This window comes from Artemia franciscana, chromosome 19, assembly GCF_032884065.1.
Source record: "Artemia franciscana chromosome 19, ASM3288406v1, whole genome shotgun sequence".
Taxonomy (NCBI): Eukaryota; Metazoa; Arthropoda; class Branchiopoda; order Anostraca; family Artemiidae; genus Artemia; species Artemia franciscana.
In genome coordinates this window covers 16,839,440-16,865,724 of record NC_088881.1, presented here as the reverse complement: position 1 = coordinate 16,865,724, position 26,285 = coordinate 16,839,440, and the positions used below count along the sequence as shown (strand labels likewise).

General features: G+C 35.8%; 1 protein-coding gene across 5 annotated transcripts in view; it reads right to left on the bottom strand.

The window, feature by feature from the left end:
• Positions 1 to 1,051: 1,051 nt before the first annotated feature.
• The window catches only part of LOC136039350 (double-stranded RNA-specific adenosine deaminase-like), a 62,255-nt gene continuing 37,021 nt past the window's right edge, over positions 1,052 to 26,285 (bottom strand). For 2 of the 5 annotated variants that reach the window (XM_065723005.1, XM_065723006.1), the window contains exons 7-11: positions 25,656 to 25,835; positions 18,426 to 18,608; positions 7,499 to 7,633; positions 5,077 to 5,172; positions 1,052 to 4,273 (exon numbers count right to left, since the gene is read on the bottom strand). In XM_065723005.1, the coding sequence (XP_065579077.1) occupies positions 4,035 to 4,273; positions 5,077 to 5,172; positions 7,499 to 7,633; positions 18,426 to 18,608; positions 25,656 to 25,835 (833 nt within the window). In that variant the 3' untranslated portion in view covers positions 1,052 to 4,034. The remainder of the gene's footprint in view (positions 4,274 to 5,076; positions 5,173 to 7,498; positions 7,634 to 18,425; positions 18,609 to 25,655; positions 25,836 to 26,285) is intronic. The other 3 variants (XM_065723008.1, XM_065723010.1, XM_065723009.1) reach the window with 2 other exon arrangements.

Sequence of the window (26,285 nt, the reverse complement as noted above, 5' to 3'; positions counted from 1 at the left end):
GTTTACCAAGAAGAGTAGCCAGAAGACACAGATTCAAGAACAATTCGCTGATGTTTTCATTCGGATAGGTAAACTTCCAGGTGAAGTGGCCATCCATGTTAAACAGAATTCAATTCCATCTGTTCATCATGTCCGCAGAATCCCGTTTGCCCTAAACGAGAGAGCAAAAAGTCAACTCGACCGCCTGGAATGTTTAGACATCATTGAAAAAGTAACAACCCCAACTAAGTGGGTTAATTTGATTGTGGCAGTTGAAAAGTCAGACGGATCGTTACGATTATGTTTGGACCCAAGAGAGCTTAATAAAGCAGTAAAAAGGCTCCACAACCCAATGGCAACCTTCGAAGATATTGCAGCTAACACTCATGGCCAAAATAAGTTCTCTAAACTTGATACAAGGTCTGGGTATTGGATGTTGGCACTGAACAAGGAGTCATCACTCCTCACAACATTCGGCACTCCATTTGGCAGATACAAATACAAAAGAGTGCCATATGGTATAAAATGTGCACAAGACGAATTCCAACGAAAGATGGAAGAGACCCTTGGCAACTTGAAATGTGCGAGCATCATTGTTGATGACATCCTTGTATCTGGGAAAGACGAGGAGCACGATGAAAACCTGAAGGTAGTCTTACAAAAGGCCAGAGACGATGGAGTTTAATTTAATTTGGAAAAATACATCTTCGGATCAACAAGCGTAACCTACTTTGACCACCTGATTACCGCAGATGACATCAAACCAGACCCCTTGAAAGTTCAAGCTATAAGAGAGATGCCGCAGACATCAAACAAAGACAAACTAGCCGTGTTTCTTGGAATGACCAACTTTCTGTCCAAATATATTCCAAACTTGTCATCTCTAAGCTATCCACTCCGAGAGTTGGAAAACGAAACCTTTTCTAATCCCGGGTATCAGTCTGAATAAATAGCAATATTAAAATCTTTAACTATTTTACACTATCATGATTTTCAGCTATGCCATGCCTTGTCGCTAGTTTTTTCCCCCTTTTTCAACGTTCAAATAAATAAAAGCACAATAGAAACGTAATAAATAAATAAATGTATTTTATTTACGAGAGAAAAACAAATATTATACAAGCTACAATATTATACGGTAAAAATACTAATTTTATATCATAGTTTTATATACAAGCTGATTTTATTCCATTATTGCTCATTTTCAATTCAATACCATATCTTAGGTACTCCCAAGCACAAGGGGGTGGTCTACCACCCCCTCATCCCCATTCCTGACACTAAACTTCAGCTTTTGCATCACAATGCTTTGAGGAAAAGGTTTTATTTAAACGCATCTGCTCCTCAAAATACAATAAATTTTCCTAAATAAGAAAAAACCGAAACCCCACTCTTTAAACTCAAATTCTGAATATTTATCAATATTTCTATTAAGTCCCTTTCAAAAAAAGTCTATGAGGTTAATTAACCGTTTGATGCCTTAAATGTTGCTCTATCCCATATAAGAATCTACTGTCCTCCACCCTAATAATAGGCTATTGACAAGAGCCACACTGTATTTACACTTAAAGAAGGCTGAGAGGCGTGAAACTCACTCTTATAAGCTCGAAACCTACAGGACATGTATATCAAGCAGAGTAGAGTAGTTAAGACAAAAAATTTTGAAAAGTTTTTATATGCATATGTAACACCTGAAAGTGTACCAACAAATTTTGTTTTCTTCGACCACCTTAGACTTATAGAAAATATAGACTAGAAAAGAGAATCTAGATGTAGAAAAAAAGTATTTGGACAATTTGTTATATTGATTCGTGATACTTCATTGATTTTCCATCCCTTTGAAATAAAATCAGGTTTTACGCCTGCCTTAGACCTTGTTGTAAAAATGTTATCAAATAGCACAAAATTGTGACTGCTTTAGAGCTTTAGTTTTCTAATTATAACTTTGAAAAAAAAAATAAGATTTTCCGGAATTAGTATCATTATATTTTCAAAAATCAATATAGTTTCATTATTCTAATATGCGGTAATTTTTATCGATGCTTTCTTCTTTTTAAACAGATTACATTGAAATTTACTTACCGAGAGTTACATCTTTTACTGTTTAAACAATCGAAAATAATACTTCAAGATACTGAATAGACTGCTTCAAAAATACGAATGTTCATTTTAAAAGTTCTATTTACATTACAAACTTCTACAAGTTTGAATGAGATATAACCAAAAGGGAAAATTTCGAAAAAAGTGTACGATTAGATAGTTAGTCACAAATATAATCATCCCAGAAAAATCTTTTATTTCATCTAATCTTGATTAGCATTGCGATTTTCTTTTTATTGTTGCAGATGCACTAATAAATAAAAATCGCTTTTCGAAATATAAATAATTTTCAGTAAAGAACAAATGACGCTGACGCCTTTTCGAGATTTGAGGGGGGGGATAGGATCCTTTTTTGAGGTAGCTCTTATGTGTATACCTTGATTAGCTTAGGACATTATTAAGTTAAACTTATGCCAAAATCAACAATACATCATTTGGTACATGAATTCGTTTAGTAATTCACAAATTGCACTTTGACCTTTAAAAGATTGAGGTCCGGTGACCTTCTTATTTGTGATAATTTATGTCCGTTTGTAATTTAACTTTGTTATTTATTTGAGACTTCTACTCATCTTCGGATTTGTCTTTTCCTCCAAAGCAGCATCTATCCTTCTTGATGTATCTTTTATGTTTGATGAGTTAACCAATTATCCATTTTAATTATTTTCATTTTCATAATAGTAGTTTCTGTTCGTTTTCAGGTTGATGTTTTATGACTTTATTTCTGCTGGTTTCATGGTTTTGGAGGATTAAGCGCCTATTTAATTTTCGTTGATAAATTTTTTTGTAGAAAAAGATTCTTTCCTAAAGCACTACCACGTGAAACTATGGCCCCTGAAACCAGAGGATCAAATAGGAAAGTTAGCAATAACAGTAAATTGATTTACTATATAAAAAAAAACTAATCTTCAAAAGCATGTTAGCCCTTTATGGGCCAGAATTATTGCTTCACACCAGGAATAGTCAAAAATTCTAGTTTATCATGGTGAAATCTCTTGTCTCGATTTGAAAGGGCATTGAACTTTCAACTTAAATCCAAATGAGCCCTTCCCCGACATACTAGGACCACCAGTTAGACAGAATCACTCCTGAGAAATAACAGTTAAAAAACAAACTGATCTGTGACCATTTTTCTTGGGAAAAATATGTGATCTAGTATTAAAACAGATAGGGGCTTTAAATCTTTGCTATACAGCTCTAAAGTTTCGCAGTTTGATGAAGCAATGTTTACCAAGATCACCCCATTTTTAGAGGGGCTTCCCCCTTTTTCAAAATTACCCACAGTTTTCCACGCATATAAGTTTAATAGTTAGCTTTATACAACAGATTTTACATAGTTGGAATCATCGTGAAAGGCAGATTCTTTGATGCACATACCACTAACAAAATTCGTTTGTTCAGAGCTTGGGTTAGGTTGACATTTTCAAGTTTCGCGCTTTATTTAAATTTCTTTACCACAGACGATTAAATGGTTTGTGAAAGAGGTTCAACAAAACTTCCAAAATTCTTGAGCGAATAAGAAAGCCTGGCTGAGTAGTTTCATATTAAATGCTGTACAAAAACGGACATTCCAGAGTTTATAGCAAAGCTTGAACGAGACGAGACTTTCTTTCCTATTGGATGTCCAGGATGTGAAACAAAGCTTCTTTCACAGGCTCTCCAAGAGTGGGGCATAACCCTGCATAAACCCTGGGTTTCCTACAAGAACCCTTTCTGATACATACTTGCAAAATGTGTCATAAAAACTGTTCTCTTAATCAAGTCTAAACACAACGGTCAGGCAAGGAATTATCCACGTCATAACTACGTTTGGTTTGTACACCGCCAAAATTGGGTGTGTCCACCTCCTTTAAAGGACTTACAGAAACACGGATTAAACAGTTTCGAAATCAGTCAAATTTTTGTTTAAGCAATTCTTGAGGCGCTTACAAAAGAAAGAAAATTGAATTTTCGATCTAGTCACAGCTTTCTGCTAATTCACTAAGCTTATCTCCAAGTTCTTTGAGCTTATTCATATAATGGGGTGAGCCAACAGCAATCCTATTTGCCTCTGAACTTGGAACATTACTTCCCGTTTCTTCACACGATATTTCAATTTGCTCAACCTTGCTGACCAGCTCATCTGTAGTGCACGGATCTATCATACTACTGACAGTTGGATTTGGCTCGAGAGAAACACTCATTGATTCTGCTCCTACGAAAAGAAATAGCTTTTATTACAGAAAATTAAATTGAAATTGCTGTGGATCTTTTGCGTTGATAATTTAGAAAAAATCAAAGCACGCAAGATGGAAAAGCTGAGTACAATGTTTTTTTTTTCTTCCAAAATTTGTAATTTTCCAGTTTTATAAACCGGAGCTTTTAGAAACTTCTTTGTTCAAATACTATCCTATATCTTCTTTCAAGATCTACTTCGCCAGTGCAAAAAGCCTTTAGCATGCATGCATGCTTACCATGCAGGATGTTGTCGGTTCAATTCCATAGATAGCATATTTCTGATATATTAAAATATTTATTCCTGCTCAGAAAGTAAATATTTTCAGACCGAAATAGGAAATGCTGTTATTGTCTAATTTATGAATTGGAATTAAGTTCATGAATACCCAATGAAAACAGGCTTCAGATATGTTAGGGCACAAGTATTTTGAAAGTGAATATAATCAAATAGCCTTTATTAATCTTAAAACTGAACCAAACAAAAATTATTGCTTGCTAAAATGGCTTCCAAAGTTAGCATGATTTTTATTCTCTTTACTCTAGGTCTTTATTCATAAAATCAATTTTATTTAGCACTTTTGTTTTTAATACTTTATTTTAATATTACCGTCAAATAGCTAACCTTAACTAATGTCTTAAAGTAGTCTATAAATAGCTTCTAACAAAATTTATCATGCTAATTGCATACCCAGCCCTTTTTAATTTTTAACTACCGTCATACGAATAGACGATAGATATAGGGTTTAAGTGAGATAAAACGTTTTAATTGTCTTCACCTACCATTACTAGAAGAAAAAAGACTTCGAGAGGACTTAAGCTCATCCAGCATTGCTTGTGCGGCAATCCTTTTTGCCTCTTTCTTACGACTTGCACAACCTGAAAGTATATGAGAAAGCAAATAAGAGCCAAATATAAAGAAAGCGTATTATAACAAAAACAGTCAAAATACGTTTATTTGAAAGCCATTATTTATCATAAAAAGTAAAGAGGCCAAAGCTAGAGGCCAAAGAGGCCCAAAAGTAAAGAGGCCAAAGCTAGATCAGTTATCATAAGACAAACAAAGTAGGAAATTTTCTTTATTAATGTGCAGATTATCTTCTATCAATTATCTGGTGGGAATCACATAAAAAAAAAATCATTTTTTCTGCATATATATTAAGAATGGCTTCAATGACATTTCAGTAAGGAGTTAGGTTCAAAAAATGAATCACTATACAGTATAACTTTCTGTTTTTAGAAACTGCAGTTTTTATTAAAGGATCAGAGGGATTCGAATGAATACAAATAAGACTATTACGTGGGGTTTCCAAAGAAGGAGAGAATTGTTTATTCTCCAGGAAGCGACTTTCATAACAGAGCAACATTTTTCCCATGAAAAGTATGAAGGAAGGATAGCCTTACCCGAGAAAGAGGGACTTCAGATAATTGTTTTTACATACATTAGATATTACGTACAATCAATAAAAAAATTTTAAGCTCATTTTCAAAATGGACTTCAAAGTAGAAAATAACTTTTTTCTCGAGAATCTATGAATACAAGTATAAATTTGTCGTTTTAACTCATTTTCTTCAACTCATCGACTTTTTTCCTTTATGCATTTAAAAATTCGATCAATTTGGTATCAATATTATGCAAAGTCGAATCCATTTTGCGCCCCTTGTTTTCATATATATTCATAGATTCTTAAGAAAAAAAAATATTTCAATTTTTTTGTTTATTTTGAAAACGGTTACAAATTTTTTATATTCATCATTTAAGACTTTTAAGTCTTCTCTGAGACCATCTTATCTAAGATTTGAATCTAATGTACCACGGTCATAGACAAGTGTTCTTACCACTGTGCTATCAAGTCTTATATGATAGTGTTTGTTCTATACTTTTTCTGAGCCCAACCACCTGTTTATCGTCCAAAAAGACTGGAAGAGAAATTATATAACAGCGGTTTTATTTTTGTACTGTCATCGGATGTGCACAAACTGATAAAATTTGGAAGTAAGTGGTCACCCGGAAATGGTCAAAAGAATGCTAACGAATTTATGTGACAAGCAAAAAAAAGTGACAAAGAAAACGAATTGAAAAGGTTAAATTTCCCTTCGATTTTTAGGAGCGGAAGACGGGTTGCCTCAGGTCTGAAACACTTCCAACAGTTATTTTTCATAAAACAAACATACAATGTGACAATCCAAGTAGGGAGGAGATAGGGGGTTAGAGGCTTATCTGCTTCTTATCTGCAAGTAATAAAAACAAAACTTTACCAAAAGTAATCTTCAAACAAAAGTGACGAACAATAAATCCAAATTAAGAGGGAATTAAAATAGTGGTTCCCCAGAAAACAGATATGAACGGTCAAAATGAAAGCAAAATCAGGTCAAAATGAACGGTCAAAATGAAACTTAAAATCAGCAGAAGATATATTTAATATAATCTAAAAAAATTTGAAACTATTCCTATGGGTACTTTAATTTAACAGTGATCCAAAGCTTCTTACACAAATCAACTTTCTTCTACCAAGCTTAAAGCTTTTCTGATAATATTTCTAGCCAGTTTTCAAATTGACTGTCTGCTAAGTTCTCTTTTACTTCACAAATTATTTTCTAAAAAAAAAAACTGCGTCCACCTTCTCCACTATCAAATAGCTAGATTCCCATTTCCATACCCAACTATTCCAGGTATTTAGTGCTAAAATTATCAACTCAAAGAATGGCTTCAAAACTTATGGACCATCTCATGACTAAAACTGTATTAATTACCAAAGCATTGAGACTGAACAATCATAAACAATTTACCATTGCTTTTCTTCCCCTACACAAAATCTCTGTCAAATAGGATCCCATTTACACCATTTGGGCCAATCTAGGCATTAAAGTCCCTTATGGAAAAAATAGTTTTCCCCACGTTTTTGTGAAATTTTTCCAAGAACGGCAAGTTTTAAAAAGAGAAAATGTAAATAAACTTCACATAATGTAGGGAAACAGGCCATGATTGCGACAAAATCTGTTTTAATATCTCTCCTTAAAAAAAAAAAAATGTAATTTTAGAACCTAAAATCACTCAATCATTAATTATTTTTATAACCCCCATAATCGATAAAAAAAAGAAAATATTCCCGATTAAAAATGGGATATACCCTCCTTTTTTCAGGGCCTGACAAGTTAAAATTGGTAGTTTCTTCTTCAACATTACGAAATTATTATGTCATACCTAAAGTAGAGAAAATTTCACCAATTTCGCATTTCATTGTAAACATCATTTTATGAGACAGATCTTCAGCAACCGTATATTCTGGTTTTGGTAGGCCAATAATAAGCACTTCTCTTTCCAGCTGACTTATGGGATCTAGAACAACGAAAAAATACCGCTTAGAGAACTTAGTAACAGATGCTTCCTTAGCCCACCCATCTATAAAATCTGGAAAAACCTATAATCGCTAGAATCAAAAGGCAAGAAAACAACATAAACTTAGTAGATAGTAACTGGTAAGACTTCTATGGTAATTTCTAAATAGAAATGAAGGATTTTTCGCGTCTGCATTCAGCAAATTCTTGAGCCAGAACTGGACTTAGAATACAAGCGATTGAAGAAACACCCACCTCCTTGAATTCTACCTTTTTCTACATCCTGCTGAACAATTTTACAATCAAACACTACGGGATAGACCTCTAAACGGGTTGCCACTTGCCTGAAACAAACGGAATAAAACAAATCGTCTAAGAACGTTAAAAGACCAATTAACTACGTAAATCCTACTAAAGTCAAAACTTCTTTCGGTATTTTTCCTATAAACCACCAAGGTATCTGAAAATTTTCTTGTGAAAAACCATAATTTTTTTTTTTTTAGGTATTTTGTAGATGTAGCTTTTCTAGTTTTCTCTCCTAAGCATCCAGAATAAGATTCGTTATAACTTCCTACTTCCTGGCGGGGTCAACAAAACCCACTTCGCCTCATTCCACGGTATCTGAACATGAACAATAAGGCAGACTCTAGACCCACCAATGAGAAACTGCAACCTACAAAAGGTAAGCTTAGTGTGGCTTCAATGAATCTTCTACTAAATCATCCACCCCCCCCTTCCATTCAGAATCTTTCCTTTCGTGTGCCACTGTTTGTCAAGGTGGTTAAAAACACGTAGGTACACAGCTTTTATCACCACCAAAAGAAGGAAACGCCAAGGATTGACTACACTAATGAGAGATTTGTTGGGCGCTTAAAAAAAAAAAAAAAAAAAAAAAAAAAAAAAAAAAAAAAAAAAAAAAAAAAAAAAAAAACTTTATGAAAAAACACACTAACTGTGTTACCTCATCAAAGCAATATTTTGATTCTTTAACTTACAAGATGAATCAGACTTAAAACAAAGAGAAAAAACTGGATAGGAACTAGAAGCATATCATGGAAATTAATTGATTTTCCCAGCTCAACAAGGTGTTTTACAACAAAAAAAAGACACAAGTGCAGAGACAAAAAGCCACAGTTTTTCTTTTAACAACAAAACTGTGAGTAGTAGAAGAAAAAAAAATAAATAATAACCAGAAATTACTAACGAAAAAAAATCATTATAGAGATAAGAATTATTGGAAATACAGTAAATTTACAAAACACGACAATCATGTTCTCTAGACAGTGTCTTTTATTATGATAAGATTTACTTAGGCTAAAATATATAAATATATATATATATATATATATATATATATATATATATATATAGACCCTTACCACTTTATAGGAATAAGCTGAAATCGGGGTGCTAGGGAAAAAAAAAAATAAACCACGACAAAACCCAAGTGTTGCTCTCAGAACACAATTATCTGTGCAAAGATCAGAAGCTTAAGCAAATTGTTGATTTCCTTACTACAAAAGGCAGAACCAGTTTAGATGTTATTTGCACCAGCCTCAAAATCTTTTACAATATTCTAACTACCCTCCCCCCCCCCCCCTCCCCTCGATGGTAGCTATCATTTCAAGCTACATTTGAAACCACTGCTGGTTTTTAAAAACAAATTACTCCATTTCAGGGTTCTCGTACCGGCTAATAAAAAGTCAAGGTCTTTTTAATTTTGGATCATGGATTTTGTTTGAGTTACGATGATGTTTTGTCGTGTGTAAATTTTATTCAAAGGTTAGTTTGCTTCAAACAAAATTAATGACAAATTACCAAAATTGTTTCTCAGAGGTTACCAAGAAGGTATGTTCCTCAGATAAACCTTACATTAACGAAAAAATAAAAGGACTAATCCATTTGAAACTAAAACTTTTTTGCCTCGAAAAGAAAGAAAAATACTTAACCCTCCGAAAACAAATAATGAAAGAAATTCGTCGAGTTGCTTCTCGTTATGGTAAGAATAAATTAAATTACTTAAAACAGAGCAAACCTCAGCAATGGGTTAAGAAAGTTAAAGAAATAGGGGGTCGCTCGTGCAAGAACCTTGATTTTCTTCTGGATGAACCACCTGAACAGACAGCCAATGAGCTTAATAAACACCTAGATAGCATTGTGCAAGCGTTTAAATAGTACTTCACTCGTCGAATGTGTTTTACATAATAGACAAGTAATAATAAAACTGTGCTGACGGGACTTCGACCTGGAAGATTTCAATGGTATATTGTTAGTTGATCCTCAGCCGATTTCAAGGTTCTGAAGCTCTATTTCGAGATTCCAATGAATTTGTTTTTGTCGTTAGTATTTACTTATAAGCTTAACATGGATAATAATTATCACTCCTAATTCATTATAAAATGGCGAATGTTTCCTATTTCAAAATTTACTTTGAGACATGTTTGAATTTTCTGTACGCCTGTTATGGGCTGTCGTCCGCTCATTTACTGGATCGCAGCTATTGCTATAACCATGTTTTTTTGTTTTGTTTTTTTTTCTTTTCCAAGAGTAGCTTTATCTTTCACCTTCTGGGCTTAAAATATTATATCATATAATCTGCTTAATAACGGAAAACGGAGGGCTTTGAAACCCTGACATTGCATGGGCTTAATTCCCTATGTGACCCTGATTTTGACAAGATATGATATGCTCACCTTTCTGGCAACTATGAATTGCATATAAGAATGCGTTACTTTATAAAATCCCTGTCAATTTTCTTGGAAAACTTTTACCTGAATTGGATCTAACATCTTTCAAATGTTGCTTTGAAAAAGTAGTACCAAGTTTTTTTCTCATACCTTTATATTTAAATTCTTTTATATATATATAATTTCACTCAGTCACTTGACCTTTTTTATTTATCAATATCTTTTATATTTCTTAGCTTTTTTGTTTTCTTAATATTTTTATTTTTTTCAGATCCTGGAAATTAACTATGGAGAAATTCAGTACCGTACAACGTACACAAATTGTAAAATTTCACTATCGAAACCAAGACTCAATAATTCAAACCCAAAGAACTTATCGAAGGCATTTCAATGCGAGAGATACTCCTAGTAGGAATGTAATTAAAAGCATGGCTAAAAGATTTGAAGTTCAAGGAGCTGTAAGTGATCTGCCACGTTCTGGAAGACCTAAAGCTGTTTGTAAGGATGAAAACAAAGAAAGGATACGTGAAAATCTTGAAGAAAATCTAACAACTTCCACCAAAAGATGATCATTGGAAATTGAAATTTCTCAAACATTTTTAAAAAGGGTTATGAGAAGTCTAAATTTTTATCAATACAAAGTGCAACTGATCCAAGAATTGAAGCCACAGAACTTTCAGACTTGACTACAGAATGTTGTTCGATTACAAGAACTTGCTGAAAACGAACTGAATTTTTGAAGATGATGATGGAAATACTGTGAATGTGACAGGAGAGAGGTACAGAGCGATGCTTCAAAATTTCTTATGGCCATCAATTGAAAGTCGAGTTGGAACATGGTTCCAACAGGATGGAGCAACAGCTCATACTGCAAGAGAAAGCATACAATTACTCCGGCAACGTTTTAATGGAAGAATAATTTCTCGATTTTGTCATGTCAATTGGCCATCTCGTTCTCCTGATCTCACTAGCCTAGACTTTTTCTTGTGGGGACATCTAAAGGAAAAGGTTTATGTCAACAAGCCGTAATTTTTAATGGAGCTGAAGGAAAACATCACTATAGAAATAAAAGAAATAAGCCCAGAAACTTTGGAAAAGGTTATGGCTGCAATTTGTGAAGCAGAAAATGGAAGGCATATGCAGGATATTATTTTTCACAGTTAACAATACAAGTTTCTAAAGCTTACTAGTAGTAAATTATTGATAAGAATAAAATTTAATTTGTTTTATAAAACCAATTTTTATCGCCTTGACTTTATGATACTAAAATTTCGCGCAGACAACTGCTAAAATAACAAAGTTATTGTGTTGCGAGAGCGACACTTTGGCTTTGTCGTGTTTATTTTTTCCTAGCAACCTGATTTCAGCTTATTCCTAGAAAGTAGTAAGGTCTAAGGGTCTAACCTCTGCAGTTTTTGCGGAAAGTGTGGACCTTCGGCCGGATTGACGAATATGTCTTTACATTTAGGAAAGCTTCGTAGAACTCTTGCCTGGGGCCAAAAAAGATAGTTTTTGCTTGTGTTTCTACCCATTTCTGTTCTTAATTTCAGTCGAGTTTATCATTTGGTTTTTCGCACTTGGGATTGCGGTAGAGAAATAGTATCAGACGTGCCTTTTAAACTTTCAAAGTTCTCTCATTGCTAAAGAAATTACGAGTTTATCCTTTGCTCTTTCTAAGTAATGACGTTAGAAACTCGGCATACAGCAAAAAAGTCAAGTTTTGAAGTAAGACAGACAGATTTTTTTTTTTTTCGTCGGCAGTCGATAGCTCTTGATGAGCTGATCAAAGTATATGCCATCCATTTTTTGGTAGAAAAATTCCTTCATAAGACAAGTTTGAAAGCTTAAAAGGGGTTGACAAATTCAGTAGTAAGGTACAAACTGAAACCGAAAATAGGCCGATACCGAAATGGTATCAGATGTGCCTATTAAACTTTAAAAGTTCTCTCATTGCTAAAGAAATTAGAGTCTATCTTTTGCTCCTTTCTTAATGATGACGTTAGAAACTTGGCCAAAGGCAAAAAAGTCAACTTTTTAACAAAGACAGATAGATCTTTTTCGACGGTAGTCAATAGCTCTTGATGAGCTGATCCAAGTATATGTTTGAAAGTTTAAAGGGATTGACAAATTCAGTAATAAGGTACACACTGAAAACAAAAATAGGCCGATACCAATTGGGAGACATATAGGGAAGTTTTAAGCAACAATCGGCTGTTAGCTCATAATCATCTTCGGCGATGAGGGGTTCGCAACTTTTGCGAGTTGGTGTACCTATTATTTGTTCCCGGTGTATTTGATGGTAAAACCAATTTGGTTCCAGTGGTAAGATATGTAGGGACTTGTAAGTGATAATCGGCTGTTAGGCTAGAATCGCCTTCAGCGACGAGGGATTTGCAACTTTTTCTAGTTGCAATGAGGGGTTTCTAACTTTTGCGAGTTGGTGTGCCTAGTATTTATTTAAAGATCCTTACAGATTAACAGCTTCGGCGTTTCATCGAAGCGAGGAAACAAAACCAAAGTTTTGCTCACGCAACACTTTACTCGACGAAGCCGAACAAAGGTTGTCGCTACGTCGCGACACCTCACGTTGCCAATGCAACGTAGATCTAGATAAGACTTAGTTTGTTCCCGTCTCCTGCTATAAAGATGCCGGCATTTGGATACTTTGTCGTCACAAAGATAAGATTTGCTTGTAGCCTGTCATGAAAATTCTGACGAGAACAAGAATTCTGTCCGGATGAATAATAAAATAGACAAATCATTAAAGTAATGTAAGGGCGCGGTAGACATTTGGGCCTAGTAGAAATCTATATAATTTCATCACAATCACCTAGACCTGGCACATGGATAAGGGTAGGACACAGGCAATCCTTCATGAAAATCATTATTCCTCCTCCTTTTTTCCCCAGTGAGTGGTCAGCCTGGCTTCATAAACTCCTGAAAACGAGTCATTTTAAAGAGGTCCGGATTTTGTGCCTGGACTTCAGTAACTGCAACTATATCAATATGGTTAAATTTTTCTGTTGCTTCTAACTCAACTATCTTTTCAAACTTTTGGCGTTCGTAAGGGGGAAAACGGGGAAATGATAACGTTTTTATCAAACTCTCTAACAACTGATTTCTTCAAAAAAGCTTTATTATGAGGCAACCTTGGTTGGGTTTAAGCATTATAATTAATGCTGAGAGTGGGGAGAACATCCCCTAAAAGTAAAATACTATCATGCAGGGTATTGTAGGAAGGTTTGTCGTAAGGCTAAAACTCACCGCCCTGGATCGAGAGATTACTAAACCGGTTTTGAAGTGGAAGGGGAAGAGGTGCACTTTTAAAGTTGGGGGTAAAATGAGAGAGCCCCGGGTAAAACTTTGCTCTTTTGTAAAAATTTCTTCTATTAAAGGGGGGAAACTATATCTTTTATCTGAATAATCACGGGTACTCAGTGAAGCATTAGCTGGGCTATGGTTGGACTTTAAGAGTGAAGCTTTAACTGGGCGATGAGATAGAGAAAATAATTTTTGGGCGGACTATTTATTAAACCTGGCACGTATGCAGGGGGGGCCTTCGGGCCCGAGATCCCCCCCCTTCCGAAATTTTGTGAAATGTTTAATTTCCCCATGGTTTCTTGGGATTTCTGGCAAAAATAGGACATTTATTAAGAATCTAGATACATGTGTGAAGCCTTTTTTGGGATTTTACAGCATGCAATTACCTGGTCAATTCACTGCCCAATTATTAACCCATTTTCTGTCTAACTTTTTACCCTTTTTGAAGTAATTAGCAATTGTACTGTTATTTTTTTTTTTTTTTGTAAAGAGTCTGCTTTCCACAGCAAAATAGATTTATCCTTGGTATCAGGGCGTTTATCCCCCCTTTCCAGGATAAAGTACAGCTTTTAATGGATCAATTTTGGAAACTACCATTTTTCATCAAAATCGACATATTCGCAATAGAAGAACTACCCCCCACAGCACCCATATTGCACTATTAGCCCTAAAATTTCCCTTTCAGTGGGATATAATAGATTAATCACTGGTTCTATATCGCTATGAACATAACCTGAGCCTAAAACATACTTTTGAGGCTTCAATCTCCTTCCCCCATCCGCTACAATACTACAGATTAAAGTTAATCTGTATTTTCCGATATACGTGCATTTTGCATTTATTTAGTTACTAAATAAAAAAGTGCCACTTTATATCTGCTGTTTCGAAGGTTTTGGCCCCCCCCGAAAAAAATTCCTGCGTACGTGCCTATATTAGAGGATAGTTTTCACATGTGGGAACCCTCAAACCAGAGCTACACTGGTAGAGTAGCCGGGGAGAGATACAAGTTCAAGGGATGGGGGAAAGGTTTCCTAGTGATCCGGGAATAAGTCAAATTGGGAGTGTTCTTTATATGGGGGGGGGGGGGTAGAAAGGCAAGATGATGCTGGGAGAGAGAAGTACGATGGAGGGTGTATGACAAGGAAGGGATCAGGTTTGTTTAGGCAAATAACGGGTGGAGTCCAGAACCAGTCGGTGACTTCTTAGACGCACGGAAAGGAGCGGAGTCGAAAGAAAGTGAATTTTGGGAGGAATATGAGTGAGGGGAGGGGAGTCTGGGCATGGTCCGAAATGAGTAAAGGGATTTTGGGGGTTGGGTTACTGGACATGCGTAAGTAATTGGGGCGGAGGATTGTTTCGAGGGATGGATTCCTGGGGTACACTGCTCAGCATCGGGTATGCGGGGAGATAAGGCTGAGAGTCGAATGGAACGCAATCTAGGGGAGAAGGGGGTCGTGAATACTTACACTTATCAGACACACAGACTCCTGAAATAAAATGACGAAAAATACGTAGAAACTTGCATTGTTCGTAAAACTTGCAGAAACTACTATTAAAATGATTACAGATTACATTTTCTTTCTGCTTATTTTAATGTTTCTTTTCCTTTTATCCTTCTCTTTCGTAATTTTTTCGAAAATAATACCAATATCATCGTCTGGTAATGACTTCTCAACAACCTTGCTATTCCTTTCATTTGGTTCATTATCACCTGATAATTTATTTAACAAACCGGAAGTCACTGAACCCTTCACGAACTGGAGAACGTCATCCATAGTCATACTACAAGTAGATGTTTGTAAGCTCTCTTGGGATATTTTGCAGTTAATGCTGGACTTGATGAACTTTGATAATCGATCCCTTAGTGTAGTAATAATTGTTTTGTTTTTTTTAAGTCTTCTTGTCATTTGGTGATTTTTGATTTTAGGGCTACTTGACTATTTTGTAGAGTTGAAAGTTCATCTTCCATAAGAAGGCGATGGGAATTATGGGACTTGATATCTTCACTTTTCCAGATCAAGTTCATGGAGAATATCATTATCCTTTTTTTTGATCATTAAAAATATGTCAACTTTCTTTTTTTCTTCCCTCAACATTCTTCTCTAACTGTGAATTGTATTCAGCTCGGAGATTAACCAGCTATTCGATATATTTAACACAGTCAGCACAAGGGGGGGGGGGACTTGGGAAGCTTGATTTTTTTTTAAACCGATTATGGAGTTTTTGATTTTGTGGCAGACCTGGGTGTACAGTGTGGTTTACAGCCAGGGGGTAGAAAAAGTGGTGCTAAAGGTCATTCAGGGTCATCATTCAGAGAATGGGGGCGTTGGCAGTTTAAACATAACCCCTCACCACATTGTTTTGAAAAACACTGTCGACACCGACTGCACTGCACTGTTCCAACAGCGGCAACAAGTCTGCTCTCTGGGCATGTGAATTTCATGGGCCTTGACATAAAAGTTAAACAAATAATCCAGATTGTAAAGCTCGAAACTGGTCAATGACTGAATTTGGGATTAGTATAACTTCCAAAACAGGTTTCAAAAATTTACCCGACGTGTTTACAGGTCAAATGCCAGGGAGTTGTAGTAATCGTAGCAGTATTAGCAGCAGCACTATGAAAATAGTGCCTTTTGGTTATTTCGAAGTCAGCCCAAACACACCCTGAAAGTTTCAACTTAATAATATAAACCGTTCCTGAGATACTGCTTATACGATTTTTTGACAATCATATACGCTTTTTTGGCGTGTTCATAGTATGTTTGATTAAGGTCAACATTCCCCTATTCAGCAATAGTTATAGTGGCAGTATCAATATTAGTTGCATAATGCACACAGTACCAGGTTGTTTTTCAACAACCCCCTCTACACACACAGAAAGATTCAAATTATTTCTGCAAACAGTTTCTGGGACATTGCTAATGCGTCCTTTTGACTGCCTGTATACAAATAGTGTGTCTTGATTTAGTTTAACACTGTCTCAGCATTCCCTGACATTTTCACTTCCATAACTCTAGCATTGGTATTAGCAATAGCAGTAGAAATAATAGTAGCAGTAACAATAGTAGCAGTAGCATATAAATATTGCCTTTTAGTTAGTTTAACATCCCCTACAACAAGCCCTGTAAGTTATTCGTTGACGTTCCAAAGATATTGTTGATACGTCCATTTGACCACCTTTATGAAAAAAGTGTGTTTTGATTCAGCTCAACCTCACCCTAAATATTCCCTGAAATTTTCATCTTCATACCCTTAGCCTTAGTTGTAGCAGTAGTCACAGTAGTAGCAGAAGGATTATTACAAGTAGTATTAGTAGTAAGTACAGCAGTAGTACTAACAATAGTAGGATTAGTACTAGTAGTAGCAGTAGTCTGCACATTTTGCCTGCTGGTTAATTGAACATCCCTTCTTTTCAACCCTGGAAGTTTAACCTTACTAATAAGCCGTTGCTGTGATACTGCCGACACCTATATGCCCCTGGTGTGTTTTAATTTAGTTCAAATTCCTCCTAAATATTTACTAAAATGTTCACCTTAAAACTTTTAACCTTAGTATTAGTTGCAACAGAAGTGAAAGTTGAGTTAGCAGTAGTGGAAGTAGTAGAGCCATTCCCGAAAAACGTCCTTTTGAACACCTACATACACATAGTGCATTTTGATTTAATTCAGCTTTTCCTTCTATATTATCTTACAAATTCACCATCACACCCTTAGCTGTACCAGCACCATATTAGTAGTAGTAGTATAAGTACTTTGCGATTTTCTTGGATAATTTATAAAGAATTTTCCATAATTTTTCACCCCTCAAAATGATAAGTTATTTAGCCTAACTTTGGGCTATTATCAATCATTGAAATCAGCAATTTTAAGGTCATCGCCATCTGCTGATTACAATTCATGTATATGCGATCGAAGTATCAAAATGTTTTGATTTATTTGTTTGTTTTTTTACTGTCTAATAAAAGGATTTATCCTCGTTCAAACTGGTATTTACAGACAGAGGTTTTGAACACTCTTCGTGAACGCAAGCGCAGAAAAAAGTCTGACATAGGGAAAAATAGCTCGCGGGTTCCCCATCAAGACAATACACCGTTGCACACGGCACCGTCGGCTACGATGTTTTTGACAAAACATGACATTGCTTTATTAGAGTACACAATCTACTCGTTTGACCTTACTCCATGTGACTTTTTTGTTCCCTAGGGTCAAAAGCACGTTGAAATGAACAAATTTTGAGTCTATAGGTGCAGTGAAGAAAAAACAGACCAAGATGATGATGATCATACATGAATACGATATGTAGCATTGCTTCTAACAATAGAACATTTGTATGTATGGTTTAAGACTCAAGGAGGTGCGCATATTGAAGAGGTTAGGCCGATTTAAATGAAGTTAAATATAAATCAGTCCGGTTATTTTTTAGCCAAACCTCATATTCCTTTGCAAATAATAAAGGCTCTAGTAAGCCTTAATTTCTGATCGCATTTCCGAGGCGTATTTACTTTAAAGGGAGGAGGCAGTTAGGATAAATAAGCCATGACTAGGACAAGACCAACGATATTTCTGGCTTAAGTACCACATAATCTGATGCTGTCGATCGTATTCATTAAATTAAAGCATTATTCAGTTGCAAACTTCAGCATTTAGGGATTTTTCATATTTAAATCTTTGAAGGAAAAGCCCTAGTCGTAAGAGGCTTCAAATTTCTATTTTAGTTCTTCTTCATTGTTAAGAGAATGCTAGTGTTCCTTTTCCTATTCAATAGTACATTAAACTGTGATCTTACTATCTGGGTTATTATCCGCTACTTTGCTTACACTGTTGGGGGGGAGTTGACCATCGCATATTTTCACGTTTTCTACGACTTCATATTCACTCTTAGTAGGTACTTTAGCGGGTTCAGGTGATTCACAAAGGGGAAGACTCGTGTCCTCTAATTCACTTGCTATGAAATCAGGCGGAGTCCTACCTACGAAAAAAAAATATTACTTCTTCTTCTTCTAAAAAATATTTCTGGATTTACATAAACTGTAGAACTGTTTTTCTAACAGCAAAAAAAGCACAAGAAAGTGAATTCTTGCTAGTTTGAATCCAATATAATTTATAACCAAATTGGTATTAAACGCCTGTGGTGACAAAATCTATTTGATTATGGTTGCTGATGTATCTAACCATAGTTTTCTATGTCATAAGGAAACGCAAAGAAAAGGAGAGACTTCAGGTTCTTGGGAGAGGGGTCTATAGTTGGAAAAAACTGCAAGTAGAAATTAAAGCAATAAGAAATAGAAGAAATAATAAATATATTTGAGAAACAACCTCAACGCTACAAAGACAAAGCTTTTCCACGAAAGGTAAAGAGCAAATTTAAGAGTTAGAAGAGCAGAAATGAGGTGTCATAGTGGTTTAAACAGGACGAGCAGAAAACAGTATGAGCGATGAAATGAAACTTAAAAAAAAAATTAACATAAAGAAGCATGTTGTTGACAACCTTCAAAAACTAAAATGGCTAGAATGTCATTTGCAATTTGCTAAATAAATAGTAAAAATTGAAACTTCATTTCGGTAATCTATTTTTCAGTTATTAGAAAGAAAACAGAGGAAATTAATAAGAAAGAATTACTGATGAAAACTTATTGCATACGAAAGTCTAAAAAGTTGATTTTAAAAATTAAATCAGCAATTTTCAAAACGAAATTATTTTACTGTCGCTGGATTTTGAAATGGCGAACGAACAAATTATTCCCGATTAATTTTCTATGTAATCAAAAGGAACTGAAATAAGTTTCTGTGCGTATTAAGTATGGCATCACTGTTTATGTCTTAAATCACTCGAGACTAACCAAGGAAAAAAAATACTTTTAACTTCAATTTCTGTTCTTCGTTTAATTGCCGCAGTTTTGTAAATATTAATTATTAGTTTTAGACTATTTGTGATTTATCAAATTCAAATATACCAATCCATACCATCATTTCTTCGTTTTCAAACAGTTCGTGGTAACGAACTGTAGTAAGAAGCGACTCGGCCCAATAGAAACCGGAACTCTAAAAAACGGAATTTCGTTACCAATAGTTACATCAAAAGAATCGCATTTTAATGATGATTTTAAGAACAAAGTTTCACAAAGTTTAGTCTTACTTATTAAAAGTTACGAGCCTGAGAAAATTTATCTTATTTTAGAAAATAGGGGAAAACACCCCTTAAAAATCATAGAATCTCAACGAAAATCACACCACCAGATTCAGCAAATCAGAGAACCCTACGGTAGAAGTTTCAAGCTTCTATCTACAAAAATGTGGAATTTTGTACTTTTTGCCACAAGACAGATCATGGATGCGTGTTTATTTGTTTTTTGTTTTTTTTCTCAGGGGTGATCGTATCGACCCGTGGTCCTAGAATGTCGCAAGAGGGCTCATTCTGACGAAAATTAAAGGTTCTAGTGTCCCTTTTAAGTGACCAAAAAACTAGAGGGCACCTAGGCCCCCTCCCACACTTATTTTTTCCCAAAGTCACTGGATCAAAATTCTGATATAGCCATTTTTTCAGCACAGTCAAAAAACCTAAAACTATGTGTTTGAGGACGACATAATCCCCCACAGTTTTCGTGGGAGGGGGCTGTAAGTTACAAACTTTGACCAGTGTTTACACATAGTAATGGTTATTGGGAGGTGTACAGACACTTTCAGGGTTATTTTTGGTTAAGGGAGGGGGTATGGGGGGAACTTTCCATGGAGAAATTGGTCTTGGGGGAAGAGAATTTTCATGAAGGGGGTGCAGGATTTTTTAGCATTTTTTTAAAGACCAATGAAAAAAAAAATCTCAGAAAGTTTCTTCAACTGAAAATAAGGAACGGCATAAAAACTTAAAACGAACAGAAATTATTCCGCATATGAGGAGTTCAACTCCTCCTAATACCTCTCTCTTTACACTAAAGTAATTTTATTAATTTCAATTATTTATTCTATGACCTTTGAGTAACAGGGGTCATTCTTAAGGAATCGCGACAAAATTTAAGCTTTAGCGTAAAGAGCGAGGTATTGCCGAGGGAGCAAACCCCCTCATATACGTAATAAAAACATAAAAAATTAGAAATTTGTTATGGAGGCTGATTCGTAAGTTGCATATATTTTTACTAATAAGAAAGTTCATAAAATCAAAAGTTCTAGTTGCCTTTTTAAGTAACCAAAAAATTGGAGGGTAACTACGCCTCTCCCCCACTCCTTTTTTTCTCAAAACGTCCGATCAAAACTACGAGAAGTTTTGCCAAAAAAATTTAGCCAAAAAAATAAATTAATATGTAAATTTTGTTTTAATTATTCATGTGGGGAGAGCCAAAATCAAAAGATGCATTAATTCAAAAACGTTCAGAAATTAAATAAAAAAACAACTCTTTTTCAACTGAAAGTAAGGAGCGACATTCAAACTTAAAACAAACAGAATTACTCCGTATATGAAAAGGGAGGTTCCCTCCTCAACGCCCCGCTCTTTACGCTAAAGTTTTTTACTGTTTCGAAAAGTAGAGTTTAGAGAAAGAGTCAAACTTTAGCGTAAAGAGCAGGACGTTGAGGAGGGAACAGCCCCTTTCATATACAAAGTAATTTTTGTTCGTTTTAAGTTTTAATGTCGCTCCTTACTCTCAGTTAAAAAACTTGTTTTTTTTTTTATTTAATCAAACGCAAGAGCGTAATACACACTGTTTTGCAAATAGAGAAGATCCGTTTAGCATGTCTTTACCCCCTGGTCGCATTTCTGAGGCGTATTTACTTTTTAAGCTGTGGGAGAAGTAAACCATGACTAGGGCGAAACCAGTCAGAATCTTCGGTCAAAGGATTACCTAATGTGAAGCATGTTTTACCAAATTGAAGCGTTATTCAGGTAAAAACTACAGCCTTTATAAAGAATCATTTTATAAAAATAGCTATTGTAGTTACGGCTAGTGCCGCAACTAGCCTATGTTACCCTTTACAATATATTAAGCATTAAGTACGATCTACGACAGTAGCAAAAAAATAAATTGCTGAAAGGATCAGTTCTGCGGTGCACTGGTTCAAGCTTGTTCTTGTGGCGTGTGTTTGGGCTGACTGCAGCGGCGAAGGGTATTCAGGAACGGTGTTAAAGGCACGGGATGTCTAAACTTACACATCAGATGGTACATGTCTTCATTAAGGGTTGGGATTCGTCGAGCTGCGGGGACAGATTCGTAAGTGAGATACTTGGTTCCTAAGATGGTTTATAATGCTCTTTTGTGCACTGTTTCAAAAATGTCGTTGAGATAATCGATGTTATACAGTTGTGGTCTGGATTGATGCAATGTAGTTACATGAGTATGGACCTCAGTGCATAGTTGCTCTTTCTTACAAGGTTCGTAACGTGTAGGCTAAATGAGCAATCGCTACTGAACATCACACGAAGGACAGCTGCAATCGAAGTGGCAGGGCACCGGGGGTCAGGGCAACCAACTTCTCATTTTAGATGATTGAAGCGCATTACTTTGGTCTTATTAATCTGAAGTCCATTTGAGGTGCACTGATCTTTGAATTTGTCTTTTAGATCACTATTGAACTTAGAAATTACTTGAGACCTTTGAATGAGCTTGTATTACAGCAAAGCTGACAAATCAGAAATTCGAATCTTTCGTCAGTGTTATCAAATATACAATAGTGATGGCTAAAACCAAGGAGGTAGCAAGTTTAGATCCTTGTAGAGCACCATACGGGATTACCACCCCTTCAGAGTCAAGATCTCCGGGAAAAAGTGCATAGACGCACTGATCTCAACGTCTCAGGAAGTCTACTAACAGTAGTAGAATGGTCTTTTTAGCACCAATTCGTTTAAGGTTTGCCAAAGCTGTGATGTGGCACATTAAATCGAACTCCTTTGTGATAGTCCGCCAGAACCAGATAACTATGGTACCTCTGTCCTTCGCCAACTTTATTTTTCTTCAATATACCCGTAAATCATTTAATGTTCGAGTATTTGGCTCTCTACTTTTCTTCTATCCTAACAGCAACAAGAATTCGACAAAATCATGCAGTAAGGCTGCAGGCCCTTGCGAATTCTACGCATTGTGGTTTATTTTTGGACAGCAGCAGGATATTCAGCCTCGTGTTTTTGGTGATTTATTGTCCATTAGGTCTACTGTTCATTCTCATGATACAAGAGATAGTGTTGACTTTTATGTGTTGACTTGAGGTATTTCTTCCCGTTCATGTTTTTCAGCTTTTTATAGAGGTAACCAGAAACGGAATAGTTTAAATAGTGATATTAAGAATATTGGAGACTCCAACATATTTAGAAAGACCATTAAGGAACTGCTTTTTGCTGATTATGAGTTTTAATTGATTTATTTTTTTATTGTGGGGGTTTTTTTGATATGATGTTCCCGAAGAAGAAGTATAATATACGATATTCTTTTGTATTTATTGTTTAGTGTGGTGGTGTTTGTGGTGTCGGTGGCAAAGTGTTCTTTTTGTTTTAAAGATTTGTTTTCTCTACCTCCGCCACAGACAAGCTTTGCTTTTTAGGGGAAGTAGCAATAACTTTTTGTCTATATTTTTTTTCGATAAACCCTTCTCTTTTTTTGTCAAGCCATTCACTAATTAGATAGTAGAGCCGCTCTAAATAGTGATTTGTACTTCTGCCTTTAAGACACACTTATTGGTAGAGTCGAGGAAAGGGCTTATTTGCGACAAAAGTCGATGATACAAGAACGACTCGGTCACTTTGACTTAATTGGGGGTTACTGAAATGGGTCGGAGCTCATCACAGGATTTGGGGTATTTTACCTTAGGAATAACGCACATGTAAGCTTTCTTCCAGGCTCGTGGGAACTTTTGTTTTCTGAAGCATAGGTTGATAATGAACGCCACAGGTTTTGGCAAGAAATACTGCATAGTTGAAAAGTCGTTGACAGGGCTTATTTGCAACAAAAGTCGACGATACGCGAACGACTCGGTCACTTTGACTAAATTGGGGGTTATTCAAATGGATCGCAGCTCATCACAGGATTTGGGGTATTTTACCTTAGGAATAACACACATGTAAGCTTTCTTCCAGGCTCGTGGAAACTTTTGTTCTCTGAAGCATAGGTTGATAATAAATGCCAAAGGTTTTGGCAAGAATACTGTATATTCGATGAGTAACTTGACGGGCAACTTACCTCGATACGAAGCACAGTTGCTTTTAGCTTTTCAAGTTCTTTGAAAGCCGTGTATTTGGATATTTTTACAATTTGTTTGTCAAGAAAGTCGGACTAGAGGTTTCCAATATCTTCTTCAGTGAATGACGGGCCAGTAGAACATCCCGCTGCGAAAAACAGATTTACTTCAGTTTGCAACACTAAAGTCCCATCGTCTTTCTGTATCTTCAGGACACTATTAATGAGTTTTCCAGACAAACCTTTGACTTCAGAGTGCCGTAGAGTCACTTCATCGCAAAGATATGCTTTCTTAACACCTGTTTACTTTCACATCATGATTTCGCAGATTTTTTGCTGATGCAACTCCTCCGCTCGTGTTGAGTTGACATCGGGTCTTGATTAGCACTTTAACGTCTTGATTTATCTAAGGCTTGTCACAGTCACTCACTTTGTTCGTGATATTTGTGTAGAAGAACAGATTTCAAGTCTTCGCTTTGAGGTCAATGTTTGGTATCAAGGAAATCTCACTAAAGTCAAAGGTTCCGATCCAGCATCCGAAGGAACATATATAATTTCCCTGGTCAAAGGTCAGATCTTCACTTTAGTTTTCATAGCTTTTGGAAAGTTGCCTTTGCCTTTCCAGTAAATAAAAAGTTGTCAGAGTTTTGTAATGGACCTAGTGAACGTGGTGGTAGGTAATGGTTGGAAAGGTTTGTGAAAATTACGTTGAGTATGTTCCCACCCTTGCGATTCGGAATCGTCACTACTTGTTTCAAATCAAGCATATTCGGCTTCCACAGCTCATTTGTTCGATTGAAGTCTTCGGCAATAATTAAAACTGGAGTTACATACTGACTACGAATATTGTCTATAAAAGTTTGTAGATACTAAATGGAATCATTCCTGTTCTTTCCACTCTTTGAATAATACACCACCGCTTGGATGATACAGGAGAAATTTCTTGACAATATTTGTGCTCGGGAGAAACCTCTTCCCAACAGGAATCAGTAGGCTCACTTAATAGCTTGCGAGAATGTCTTCTCAGAAATATAAGTCGACACCTCCTCCACGGCACTCAACCACAATCTCGCTTTGTGTTGGAAAAGCTCACATAACCTTTAACACGACCAGTTTATTCAGTAACGTCCCAATATTCAGTCACTGCTGCTATGGAACAGTAAATTTGTTTCATCAGGACTTCAAATTCGTCCATTTTGTTGTTCAGTAAGCGGGAGGGACAGAGTAAAATGTTTGATAGTTTCGTCTTCGGTTTCGGCTTTACATGAACTGGAGGAAGCACTGGAGGCCTCTATAACATGGTCGCAGAGTTGCTGAAATTTCATAATGTGGTTTGGAGTTAACTATATAAGAGTCCTTGCTCTATTTATGCATTTATGACTAGATCTGTCCTCTGAGATACAGACTCCGACTTTGAAGCGTTTATTTCGTTTTCCTCCTTTACATCTCCTTATCTACGCTTAGTTCTGGGAGCCAGGCCCACAGAGTCTTCTGGTGGCTTCCCTAGGATCCCAGAACGCCACAGATTTGCAAACGTAGATGACGCGACTAATAGGGATGAAAATGTAGGTGCGGCTGCAACTAAATAGGACGAAAAATTCTTTAAGTGGTGTTTGTTTCGTAGCAGAAGGTCATGATTAGTACACTAATTAAAGCAAGGAACGCCAATTTTTTGAATATTGACACTTACACTAGAGGACGAAGTCAAAGAATTTATAGATTTTTCATTCTTAGATCTTTGAAGAAAAACCCCTACGCGTAAAATCTTTAAAATTTTATTTTAGCTATATTCTTAATTGTTACGAGAATACTAGAGTTCCTTTCCCTTTTCGGCACGATAGTATAATAAACTGTCATCTTACTATTTGGATCATTATCAACTGCTTCGCTTGCACTCTTCGGGGATTGAACCTCTCGTGTTGTCACGTCTTTTATGTTTTCAGGTCCACTCTCAGTAGCTTCCTTAGAGGATGCGGGTGATTGACAAAGGGGAAGACTCGTATTTTCTACTTCACTTGTAGCAAGGTCAGGCTGAGTCTTACCTATTGGTAAAATAATAATTAATATTCTCCTGAAGTAATATTTCTACATTTACGTAAATTCCAGGGGTTTTTTGTAAGAGCAAACGAAGGTGAGTTTTGAGCAAAATTGATTCTGGCTGCTATTACATCAAAACAGGGATTTTTCTGTCATAGGAAAACGTGAAGAGGAGGAGGAGTCTCATTTTCTTAGAGAAAAACAAAAGAATGTAAGTAAAAATAGTAGACATAATCAATGCATTGTCGATTTTTTCAGGCTGCGTCAGTGAATTTATCCAACAACTTGAAGGAAGGAGACGACATTCCGAAGAAGCTGCTGGGATTCGAAAAGTTCTGTGTGAGACCCAAATATGTTTCTTTTCCAAGTGTGGGTGTCGATTTATTTCATTTGTAATTTGACTTATTGATATAGACTGTAATGAATTGACCTCTAAACTAATTGAAACCTTTTGC